The sequence below is a fragment of the Plectropomus leopardus genome, chromosome 14, assembly GCF_008729295.1.
Source record: "Plectropomus leopardus isolate mb chromosome 14, YSFRI_Pleo_2.0, whole genome shotgun sequence".
NCBI classification, from domain to species: domain Eukaryota; kingdom Metazoa; phylum Chordata; class Actinopteri; order Perciformes; family Serranidae; genus Plectropomus; species Plectropomus leopardus.
Genome location: NC_056476.1, coordinates 16,988,084 through 17,001,249, shown reverse-complemented (window position 1 = coordinate 17,001,249; position 13,166 = coordinate 16,988,084). Strand labels below are relative to the sequence as shown.

Sequence of the window (13,166 nt, the reverse complement as noted above, 5' to 3'; positions counted from 1 at the left end):
GCGGCGACAGCGACCCTGGCCTTCTGTCATTTTGCAAAAGTGACCCCCAAGCTGAGCAAATTGAGTATCCCGTGTCTACGGAAATCCTGGCAGCTGTTCAAGTCCAAGGCCCAACGTAGAACGCATAACTCTTTAAACATCGCCTGGGACCCTGTGGAGAAGCCAAGCAGAAGAAAGACAGTAAGATAAAGCGACAGCAAAGATGTGGAGCAAGATTGGAAGTGAGAGAGTGAGGGGTTTTGCAGGGTGATGTAAGGAGAAGGGGAAGGGACGGGGGTGGTGGGTTCTCTTCAACTGGAGAGATATCCCTCCTCCCATCTGCCAGCGGACAGCCTGTCCTCCCCTGAGCTATCTGAAGAATCTGGTCAGTCAGTGCAACATGGCGCCTCCTCAATCCCTCCAGCTGGCTGTTTGGGCCCTGTTTGGGGTGGTCTCTTGACAACTGGGCCCATCACCTCCCAGCACCCCCACCAGGACACACCGATGCATGCAGCTTCAAGCTCAGCTGCTCAGTCTGCAGCAGGCTTCATACTCGCATTAACATGGGATTGTCATATTAACATTTACAGCATTGTATTTTAATGTTTATGTCTGCACAGATAATATATTATGGGGCTAATACAGTGCTGGAGGCAGTCATTATTCCTACATGGAAATTTTGGCTCTCGCAGCACATTTTTCATTTCGCTCCTCTCTGGAGACGTTGTCAGGCCAACTGCTGGATAAACTGCCCCGTGTGTGACTGATCACATGTGGTAGCTGTTTGGAGATTTCCAGAGTGTGATGCAAGGCCACTGCGCATAACTTTCCTTGGACAGTACAATGTCCCCAATAACATCTGGAGCTCATTGTGACCTCAAATCATCAGGCCTTTTCCTGTGATTCAGCTGGCACAGGAGGCCAGCAGGGAGAGTGTGTAGTGACCTGTTTCCTGTGGCTGGATTTGTGAATGAAGTGGGAGGGGATGGCGTCAGACCCTAAACACTGTAGCGAGACCATGAATGGATTTAAGTTGTGTGGAAGGAGGCTGATTGCATTTTAAAAACTTGATACTTTTCATTTGCATGAGCATGCACTCAAATCGTGGCTCTTGTGATTGAATTTCCGTTTGCATAACCCACCTTTGATATCATGCAGTACATACAGTATTGGGATTTTTTGTTTGATCACTGATTCTGTAATAAGTTGCAGCTTTTCCTTACTTTCCAGTAAGCACAATAGGGCCTCTCATACAGCTCTGTGCAAAAGTCTTAAGCCACTGTGAACTTTGTTATTGTAGCAAAGTTAAAATGATCATACATATGTATTTCTCGATCGTCTCTTTGCGAAAATACAACCAAAATATACAGAAATATGTATATAGTATTAAAACAAAATATTTCAGAACAGCTTCAACAGGCTAAAATTGCAAGTATTTAGTGTGACCCCCTTTTCCACTTAGCATGTCTTGAACTTTTGTGGGTGGACAATATGAGATTTATAATACTAATCTGGTGCATTTAAACCAGGTTGCATTCAAGACATGTCCAAAGCTCAATATTGATTATTTGAGTTACATTTTGTTATGATTATAGTACTGTTCCATGTTTCACACTAAATATTGACATCAGTCTGAAGGAGCAATTTTGTTCTGACTTCAAGTCAGAATCAAGTGTGCCAAACTGCAAACTGACTTGATGATTTAATGCATTGTACATGTTCTCTGTATTCATTGTAGACACTTACAAATATATATATATAATCCTCATTACAACTTTGCTACCCTAAGACTTCTCCAAAGTACTGTAGATTTGGAGGCCTTTCAGTCATTTATTGATTATTTTGTTTGTCAGTCTTTCAAAAATAACAATCATATGGCAGACCTGATGTCCTACTTTGCCCCTGTCTGCAGTCTAGTGAGCCAATGTTGTGTAAAGACAATAGTGGCAAGGGATAGCTTTAACAGGACAGACATATAAAGGGTGCCATTGTTCCCTAGAATTGCCTAAAAGTAGAGAGGAAATAGATTCAGGAAAAAAAAAGTCAAAAAGAAAACCCCGGCAGTGTGGGACCGTGTTCTGTTTGGATTGGGAGGTTCAGGAACCGGGAGGAATGTGGAGAGCCCAAGTGAGCAACAGAGAAATATTTCTTCCAGTGGAGGCTGTTTTTTAAAGGAATGGGTTATTATAGTTGGCCAGTTAAACCCCTTCAAATAGCCATGACATCATGGCTGGGCTTGGTGCTGCAGGGGACAAACAAAGGAGGGTTTGTACCCAGAGAACCCTAGAGAGCTGTGAGGGTTTCGGGGGGACTCGGAGGGAGGCAGAACGAGGGGGTTAGAAGTCACATCTGGCCTCTTTACCTGACCCAATCAAACCCTGAGAGGGAATCAAGTGTGCCAAACTGCATCTAGAAAAATCCGACTTGAGGCTGAACTCAAAATCAAAATGAGGTAGAAAAGGTACAGGACTGGCTGGTAGTTTTTTGCATTTTTCATTGTTATTTAAACAGTTTACCTGTGTCTGTCTTTCCATTGGCTCATGGCTGATAAGTTTTGAGCATGCTAAGAGTGACATAGAGTACAATATCTAATGTGAAGTGATGGCTCAGTAGGACCGTATTAGGTCAGTTAACAGCAGCTTTTCGTCAGTAATCATCTGCTTAATATCTCTTCCTGCACAAAGTGGCAGATACTGGCGAGGAACACGATCTGCCCCGTTAATTCATCAATGCTTAACTCGAAAAGTCGATTCGCATCACAAACCGTCGATTAGGTTTCACTCATTATATTTTCTCTAAGCCCCGTCTTAGCTCGGCTGCATGATGTCAGCCAATGACATAAACTCCACAGCTGTCTCCTGGAACTGAGCTTATGAAAACTGATCATATTACTTCCAAATGCTACAGAGTATGACCTGAGCATGTACCCTGCTCAGAGGAGCCTATCTATAAATGCGAAATCTACTCAAATAGAGCCAAGAACACTTTTCTGGGCCTGTCGGTGTTGGGTTGCTGCCATGAGAGCTGTGATGGTGACACAGTTAAAAATTAAGAATGGAATTCTTATGGAAAATGAATACAGGGTTTTAAAGTAGAAATATACCCACCATACTATAATGTTCACTGTCTTAAAGGAACACTTCACCCCCAAAATGATCATTTAGATGTCATCGTCATAGACTGTATAAAAAGATGGACGACGTTCTCCCTGCTTCCCCTGCTCTGCTTAAGTGAGGTTAAAATATCCAGGATACAGGCGCTGCCGTCTTGCGCTGGTGAAGTCATTGAGAGCCAGAGTCTGTGCAGTAGCGATATCCCAGGTACACCTGTCCGACTTATCATGAGCAGCTCCATTGAATGCGAGCGCATGGATTGGCACACACAGCTGTCAATCATAGAGGAAAATCCCCTTTTTGTAGAACTGAATAACTCTTTAAAACTTAACTTATCATAAAAACAATTACTTTAACAAACATCAGGGTGATGAAAACTACCTTTAGTGTCAGAAAGCATGTCCCATTCACTAACATGGTGGGACGGGCTTTATGACCTGTGCTGCAGTCAGACACCAGGGGGCGATCAAGATTGAAACGTTACACTTTGAGGAAACTTTCAAGTTGTCCATCTTTATATACCGTCTATGGTCATCATGTTATGTTGAATTTGGAAAGAAAACTTTGTTTTTTTCTCACATGCCTCCATGATGAACAAAGAATCCAAAAACTGAGAAAATTCTTGATGAATTGAAGTCTTTGGGATCTGTGTTTAACAAAAGCAAAACCATATCAAAACATATGTTCACAAAAACTCTGTTCTTATATAAACTCTTGACAATATCTGGAAAATCAGGCCTGGACATTGTCTGGAGTTTCCCTTTCGCACACAAAGCACACAACAGGAGATTGTCTGTTTTAGGCGCATTCTCACTTACTGGAAATACTCTGTTTGATTTGGGCGAGGGGTGGCGCCTGGGTAGGGCATGCAGGTGGCAGGACATGACACCGATTACCCATAGCCAGATTGTAATTCGGTTATTAAGAACAGAGTGCCATTCTTTGATTTTGTCCGACAGTGTCAGCATTAGCCTTTACTGACAGAAGTTAACGTCGTCTCTCCAGTTAGACATTTTTGTAGCTGTTCAACGAATCATCCTCAGCTTCGAATGCTTGTTGTTTTCTGATTTTGCTCGAGCCTTATGTTAGAAACTTCATCAACACGCCCTCACGCCTGCTGTGAATTCTCCAGACATTGCTCTATTCACTCATGGGTGCAATCACATATTACACAAACTTTCTATGAGGGAGTTGGCAGGACAAAGACCTTCTAATGTCCAAATCAACTGATCGGACATTTGCATTCTCACTTAAAGCTCCTCTGGGTAATGTCTGGACAATTTCAGGGTTGCAATGCATGTGTGAACGGGGCTAAATTCTCACACAACTCATACGGTATAATCCAAGTCTCATTTATCCAGTTGAATGCTCACTACTTTCTAAACACATGCATTTTCACCAAAACCTTACTATTTAAAACACTTCAGAGCAAACAGTCCAGGCGTACTACTTGTCTGTGCGTGAGACTGTTTATGTGGAAGTGTTTTAAACTGTTAGGATTTCAAGAAAATACATGTGTTTGGAAAGTACTGAGCAATCAACAGGATAAATGACTCTTGGATTATACTGCATGAGTTGTGTAAAAATGTGTAGACAGGTGCAGTGAAACCCTTGCTGTAATGAAATAAAAACTCCTTTGACTTCAGTTTATCAAGAATTTTTTCACCTTTTTTGGATTCTCCATTTACCGTGAAGGCATTTGAAATCTACGAAATCAACTAACACATTGTGGGTAACTGATATATAAATATTTTTCTGAGTAAAGCATTCCTTTAACATTTCAATAAAAACAGAAAAATGCATTTCTCGTGAAGCATGAGGTTGATAATAAATGCTTCAGATTAATGTCAGTGCATGACTGATACGCATAATTCTGTGCTGCAAGATTTCCTTTATCCTCACCGCAAAAGAACACCTGGCTGTTTCGTTAGGCAGTCATCTGTTGACTAACCGTTGTCCTGCTGTGTTAACAGATGACTCAGGTTCTGATAAAGCTGGGCCGCCGCCGGCTGATGGAGTGGAGTCTGAGCTGGGCACTGATGGCTTGTCAGAAAAACTTGGTAAGAGCTCTGTTGGCATGCCAGTAATGATGCAGTGGTAAATTAACCCGACCAAACCAGTACCTCTGCATGTTTTATACTATTTACAGGGTTCCCAGGGTCATGAAAAACCTTCAAAAATGTCTCAAATTTCACAATCACATGTTCCAGGCCTGGAAAAGTCATGGAATTAGTAAAATCATGATAGTTTTGCAGAAGTCATGGAATTTTATTGTGTATAATGAAATTGTTACAGTACTCTTCTAAGATAACCTTCCACGTATGTTTTGATTTTTTTTCAATAAATTTGTGGGAACCTTGTGTTTACTACAAATCACATCTAAATCTTCTGCAAACGCATGTGATTTTTTAATGTATTTTCCTCTATCAGCTCATGCAATTTATCCACTGACAAGTTAATAACAAGATGTGTTCTCCTGTCCCATGCAGTGCGTCCCCGCTTCACCCAGCCCGCTAAGATGAGAAAACGGGTCATAGCTCGCCCCGTTGGCAGCTCAGTGCGGCTCAAATGCACGGCCAGTGGAAATCCTCGACCAGACATTGTGTGGCTGAAGGACGACAGACCGCTGACGGAGCAGGAGGTCGGGGAGGGCCGCCAGAAGAAGTGGACTCTGAGTCTGAAGAACCTGACGCCGGAGCACAGCGGCAGATACACCTGCAGGGTCTCCAATCGGGCTGGGGAAATCAACGCCACGTATAAGGTTGAGGTCATACGTGAGTATCCCCAAGAGAGGCTGAACTGTACGCATACCGAACATATTCACCTGGAAATATTAATGCTAACACACGAGGCAGAGATGATTAATTTAAGTGATTACTCATGTTTGTGTGGATCGTTTTTGTGATCTTTATACATTGCTTCGGGAAATTAAAACAGCGTAATGCTTGTAATTGTGGGTCTGATTTTGCCCGAGGAAGAACTGTAAAATCTTCTCTCTGATCTACCTACTCCTGTCGTCTGATTGCGATCAGCAGGTCGTATTCATATCCTTGCTGCATGGATGAATGTGCTTGTGTAATCATGTATATGAGAAGCACATTGAGGAAGCAGGCTTGAGACTGAGGGCTTGTGCCCTGGTGTTTGCACAGGGGGGAGAGAGAGACTGTTCAACTCAAAGACCCTCCACCCAATCTGGAGCTGATTAAAGCCCAGCTGTCTGCCAGACCCGCCACCCCCCTCCTCCTCCTCCCTCCCATGAGAAATGTGTGCTGTACAACCAGGAGCAAAGAAAGAGAGGAAACTAATCACACATACTTCTTGTGTTACATGTGGTATTCCTCCCTCTCTGTCAATTATAAGTTCTAAGCCGGAGGCTAATAACGGTATGGACAACTAAGACCTCTTCTAGCCGCAGAAGGGCTGTCATGTCAAAAGAAGGTCTGTGTATGTGTCCTCACAGTGTTTCTGTGTGTGTCTGTGCAGAGAGGACAAACTCCAAGCCTATTTTGACTGGCACTCACCCGGTCAACACGACGGTGGACTATGGAGGCACCACGTCGTTCCAGTGCAAAGTGAGGAGTGACGTTAAGCCGGTCATTCAGTGGCTCAAACGCGTGGAGTCTAATGAGGAGAGCCGCTACAACTCCACCATCGAGGTGGGAGACCACCGGTTTGTGGTGCTGCCCACGGGGGAGGTGTGGTCACGACCCGACGGCTCCTACCTCAACAAGCTGCTCATTACCCGCGCCAAGGAGGAGGACGCTGGCATGTACATCTGCTTAGGCGCCAACACCATGGGCTACAGCTTCCGCAGCGCCTTCCTCACTGTGCTGCCAGGTGAGGCCTGGGGTATGTCTGTTTACAGCGTGGCACTTACAAAAAAGCTGCAGAGCAACAAATCAGCAGCTTGGACAAGGATCTGTGCTATCAGTTTGTGTATTTTATGTGGTTGTTTATTTTTAGGAATCTGCGTTAGTGCACGTAACACAAAAACATCAGAGGAATCTGTCAAAGTGAAATGAAAGCCAGACTGCGTACATGCATACTAGCTTCAGAAAGTAATCATACTCCTTAACTTTTTGCAAACTTTACTGACAGATTTTAAAGAAATAAAAGTGCAATTTTTGCTCATCAGTCTACACTCAAAAACCCATTGTGAAAGTGAAAACATGCTCCTTTGGCACTCAAATTGTGGTCAGAGGTTTGCTTTAATCATCCTTGAGATGTTTGTAAACCTTGATAAGAGTTCACCTGTGGCAGATCGAATTGATTGGACAGAGTTTAGAAAAGCACACCTGTGTATACAAGGTCTCACAATTCACTTTGCATGTCAGGACAGAAAAAACAAGCCATGAAGGCCAAGGAACTCTCTGTAGACGCAAGTTATTGAGTGTAGATTGATAGGAGCAAATGTTTTTTTTTCATCAATCATTTTCCCTAAAACACAATTTATTGACTTTTACATAAGTAAGCCCTCTCAATTCATCACTTATGATCCGCTAGAGGTGTCTAGCGGTGTATTTATCACCAGAGACTCTGCTGCCTGCCTGTATTTTCCTCTGATTTTGCTGTGTTCAGGGCGTTTCTGGTGCACAGCGCATGAGACTAAGGACTTAATAAAAACATAGCGACAGGTGCCAGACTGCAAGCGGCACAAATCCAAAAGGAAGATTAGAAAATCACAGACACAGCTGTGAAAAAATCACAAATGTAGCAAAAAAGAGGGAATTGGGAGTTAGCTTTCATTCTAAGTTTTGATGGTGATATTGTTTACAAACAGAAAGTGACAATTTCTGCATAGTATACCTTTAAAATTGCATCTGTAACACAGTAAAGTGCACAAAAAGTGAAGGGCTCTGAATACAGCCAATGTGCATGTTTGCAAAACATACTAATGAGGACAGATGACGGCAAATTAATATTAACGAGCACAAATATTTAGTTCTCACCTGTTTTCTATCAGTTTTTGATGCATTTTGGACTTGTGTTGTTCTCCATCAAATTCTTAAAAATCTGTCAAATTCAACAGGCAGCCAATATATTTAAGCTGTATTTTTTAGAGGGTTGCATTTTAGTCTTTAGCTTTAGTTTTTTGTGTACATGAACTGAAGGAGATCAATGAAGATGTAAGCACTTCAGAGCTGAAATGATTAGTCTTAATTGACAGATAAAAATAATTTTGTTTAGGGGCGATTATTTAAGTCAGTTTGAAAAAATGAGGGGGATGCTTACTGGATTTTTCCTCTTAAATGTCTGACTAAATCAATCATGTAATTTGACAAAAAAATAACTAAAAGTCCACTGAGGAGCTCTTTGCAGAGCTATCAGTGAAATCTAAAAGGGTTTTCTCATTTCTTGACCCTGCCACCTGAGATGTGAGTGGAGGAGGGAAAGGAGAGACACGAGGAGACGGGGGTTGGGTTAGGGTTATGATACATCATCATTCATCATGGAGACATCATTTTAAAGCAGCGTCAAATAAATATGCGTGTGGCACAAATGCATCATCAGCTTTGGCTCATACCTCTTTTATATGTCACGGGTGCCAAAAAGACTTCTGCAAAGGATACACCTGTGCATCCTCACTCTTAGCTCCTCCTGAAGGCCTCCTCTCCCCTCGAGATGCATTTTAGGAATTGAAACATCCATTGAGATGGTGCACTCAGTACAATTTCTGGGTCACAGGCAGCGGGAGAGGCAAGAGGAGACGAGGAGGCACAAAAGAGACAAATGAGAGAACCCACCGTCTTCCTTAGTCCTCACATGACCTACGTCTTGAACAGGTGGTGATAACAGATGGTCCTATATGAGAAGGGGATGGAAACCTATCCCGCTCCAAAGATTGGAAGATTTTTGGACTGCGATTCAGTCATTTTATGTCTTTTATTGACTGAAAGCTGAACCAAATAAATAATCAGCAGACGAATTGATGGTGAAAATGATAATTAGTTTCATGCTTTAAGCGCTTCACCTGTGCTATAAACAAACATCTTGGCAACATTTAAGAGTTTGAGACCTGTTTTGATTTTATTTTGGCTCTCTCCTCTTCTGCAGACACGAAGCCTCCCATCACGCCCATGTTCTCGCCAGCCTCCAGCTCCCTCCCCTGGCCTGTCATCATCGGCATCCCGGCTGGAATCGTGTTCATCTTTGGCACAGTGCTTCTGTGGTTCTGCCAGAGCAGGAAGCACTGTCCCCCTCCCAGCGCTCCAGCTGCGGCTGCGCAGGTACTACACACCTCCCACCGACTGCCATATCGAGAGCGGGACAGGGGCTGCATCGCTCCGTCCTCCAGCTCCTCTAGCCCGGAGAAAGACTGCATGAGCTCCATGAACTATGAGGAGTACCTGGCGCAGCAGCAGCTCCTCCTCACACAGGGAGGACCAACAATCCCCCCGAAAATCTACCCCAAAATCTACACTGACATTCACACACACACTCACTCCCACGTGGACGGGAAAGTACACCAGCATCAACACATTCATTTTCAGTGTTAGCCTTTAGTGCCAAATATAACCAGTATCTCAGAGGGACAACGAGCTGCGGACTGGACAGCAGCTCCTGGCATTAAAGACTCTTCTCCAAGACTGATGGGAGAGGGAGCACGTGGGGAAAAACAGTGGCCAGTTATTACATCCAAACTTCCGTATTTGGTGCTTTATTTTTTTTACCTGTCAGATTCTCACACCACTAAAATCCATTAATCCTTGTTGTGCACTTAAGAAGGACAAGGACTTTTTGCGTGTGAGTTGAATCGCAGCTATTCAGGCCAGCTGAATCCTCAGCAGCTGAGTTTTGCATTTTCCTACTTGAGCTGAAAATGGACGTTAGGTTTTCCCTTTCACGTATTCAGCTGTCGGAGCGCAGAGACTCCGTTCGTTCTGCCTGGTAATGAAGATGAAAAAGATTTACAAAAGGGGCTGGTTTTGTGCCCTACTCAGGTAGTCCTTTTGTTTGTTAAAGATGCATCATTTTTAAAATGCTGACCACTATCCTTTGTATTACCTTTCTCCATCCCTCACGGTTGCTCTCTGGTAAAAAAAAAAAAAAAAAAAAAAAAAGTGATAGAGTAGAAGATTTTACAGCCTTTTTATGGCACGCAAACCTTGCCTGAGACTGCAAGGGATGGATGAATTGTGTTTCCATGTGAACTGAATTGGTCTTCATTATCATTTCGACTTTTCTCATCGTAGTTTCCCATCATCAGTCAGTAGCATGTTGAAATAAACCAGCAGAGGAACCACACTTTATGAAGCTGTAGTCATTTATAATCAAGTTGAGTCATGAATATTTAATTTATTTTGCTAAAAAAAATGTATCAAAAGTTTATTTTTCAGAGTAAGGCGTTTTACATATCTATGTAATGTTATTAAAGTATACTGTTGTCGTTGTTGTTGTTGTTGTGTATAGTACATTTTGAGTACTGTGTCACCCAGTTTATACACATTTAGTTCATGCCAATATTTAGGTATTTCTGTATGTAATTGGTTGTATTTGACAATCTTGTATGATGTATTCTGTTCAAAGCTCAAAAACTAAATCATCTGAAGTTTGATGGTTTGGTAGTTTGATTAAATGACCTTAACCCTGCATCGTCACCAGTTTTCTTGTGCTGCGTTCAGCTGCCTTTCACAAGCTATTTAACCATTTGAAACCTGAAAAGACTGGTTTCTTTTCTTTCAAAAACACGGGGGATGAGCAGCTATTAGTAAAATGTGACAAGAAAATGACCTGATAATTAATTGCTCTTTTTAAAAAGGGGAAACTTTAAAAAAGATTTGTGAAAGATGTCCATAAAACTGTATTTATAATCATTATAATGATATATTTTAAAGTATGTTACGGAAAAAAATGTATACATATACATTTTAAAAATTTTAGCACTATTTATGAGACATTTTTATGTATTTATTTTCCTTTTGATTGTTATTATTTTTATGTAACTTTCTTGTTCCTTTTTACATATTTCTTGATAATTTTTGGGCCCTGTCTTGTTAAGTTGTTCATTGCCTTATCCCCATGTTTTTGAAAGAAATTAAACACATTAGGTTTCAAAGAGTTAGAAGGATTTGTCAGGATTTGATGATTATTCTGCAAAGGATACAATCTGCTCTTTATAAAGGAATACTTTACTTACAAAATTATCATTTGTATGTTAATTACTCACCCTGTTTTAAATGTCCAGTGTGTAGGATTTAGGATATGTTGGCAGAAATGGAAAATAATATTTGTAGAAGCCACTTTTGTTTATATCAGTATTTGATAACTGATCCCCAATATGTTTTTGATCTATGCCTTCGTTTATTTACAGGCTTAGGTGAGATTTTTTCCTTTTATTTTTGAAATTGCTCTTATTTTGAAGCCTTGACTCACCTGCGGATGTGGGATAATCAGGGCAGTAACCCAGGTGTCATCACTTAGTCAGCTCAGGAAAACACCAGCACACAGCCTTTCAACCACTTTTGTTTGTCTCAAGTTTTTGTTGTTGCTTGTAAGGATTTTTGGATTATCATCACTGGTTTCTTCAGACTGGACTGTGAAAATCAACCTGCTACAATCAACATTCAAACACGGTAAATAACACAACTCAGCACTGATTTGTTTATTTAACGTGGAAAGTGAGTTGAAATCTCTACTAGGCGTCTATATGAAGAAACAAGAAGCCATTATAATATTCATAGTGACTGAATAATTTTTTTGTTTGTTTGTTTCGAATCACCTGAAAATAAGAATTGTACTTTTGTTACCTTCCAATATTTATATCTATATCTGAAGCAGGTCCTCTTTCAAATCTGGAATCTGCCAGGCATTTTTCAAAAGTGGGCCTGAAGCAAAGCCAGTTAAGTATCCCTGTCCTAAATGCTCAGTACAGAGAAGTTTCTGTTGGTTGTAATATTACCACTTGATGTCACTAAACCTTCAAGTTAAATTTATATTTTCTGTAGTGAATGAAGAATCCAAAAATGGACTGATTCTGTCAGATGTCCTTGTGTACAATTAGTGGGTAGTATAATTTATAACATAACATTTTATCCACTCTTCTCGTGTTTTTATGCAAAAATGTTAATATGTAAAGTAACTGGTAACCTAAACTGTCAGATAAAGTTAAAACGTATTCCCCTCTGAAATGTTATGGAGTAAAAGTATAATGTAACATTAAAAGTACAGACTCAAGTTAAGAAAGTTAAATTTAAGACTTTTTAATGCCTCTCAGAATAAAATTTAAGAGCAATTTTATACTAACAACAATTAAAGAGAAAAACATGAACCAAGTTAAATAAAGGGTTAGGGAAACTACAAGACAAAACTTTTTTTTTTTTAATTTTTGGTCAATTTAAAAGTTAGAATTTGGCAAATAATTAAATAAAATTAATATTACCAATTATTTTTGAGATGTTACACCGCAATGTCTCCAACAAAGATTCATAATATACTTTTTTCCAATGTCTTAGCATTTTAAGTCTCTTAAAAGATTGATTTAAGACAGTCTAATACCAATTAAGGCCTTATTGATAGATACATTAATCTAAAGCCTTTTGAAGAGCTTTTTAGGATCAGGGTGAACCCTGTACTTACATACAACCACTGAATGTGGCTTCTTCTTTTCCTTAAATTCATCAAGATTTTTCTTAGTTTTTAGATTCCTCTCTGAAGGATTACCAGAAAAAGTTTTCTTCTGGAATTCAGAGAAACACGGGGTGAGATTTAAAATGATAATTTTGTGGGTGAAGTATTCCCTTAACTAAGGTGTTTTGTGGCGGTTATCTGTGCTGGTACACGAGTGCTGGGTCCAGACAGGTCAGCTTTCTTCCTTTGAGCGAGCTGAAGTGTCTGCTGAGGGTGACGCGGAGGGCAGCCAGCAGAGGGACAGAAGTTACTGGGATGAATGACTGAATAGATACCGTACAGACACAAGAGCAGTCTCTCACACAGTCCTCTTTAGATGAGTGACGGCCCCTGCAAGACTACACCCGGTGACCAGCATCTTTTCCCATTTAAGTGACTAGACCCTCTCCGCCCCCCCACCCCGGTCCGCACTACCACCTCATTCAACTCCAATCTAGGTAGGATTTC

General features: G+C 41.1%; 1 protein-coding gene across 2 annotated transcripts in view; it reads left to right on the top strand.

Moving 5' to 3' along the window:
• LOC121953599 (fibroblast growth factor receptor-like 1) overlaps positions 1-10,680 on the top strand; it is a 41,630-nt gene extending 30,950 nt beyond the window's left edge. Inside the window, exons 4-7 of one of the 2 annotated variants that reach the window (XM_042500766.1) lie at positions 5,066-5,152; positions 5,582-5,866; positions 6,576-6,929; positions 9,147-10,680. In XM_042500766.1, coding sequence (XP_042356700.1) covers positions 5,066-5,152; positions 5,582-5,866; positions 6,576-6,929; positions 9,147-9,589 — 1,169 coding nt within the window. In that variant the 3' untranslated portion in view covers positions 9,590-10,680. Of the gene's footprint in view, positions 1-5,065; positions 5,153-5,581; positions 5,867-6,575; positions 6,942-9,146 lie in introns of both variants that reach the window. The other variant, XM_042500765.1, reaches the window with a different exon arrangement.
• The last annotated feature ends 2,486 nt before the right edge of the window (positions 10,681-13,166 follow it).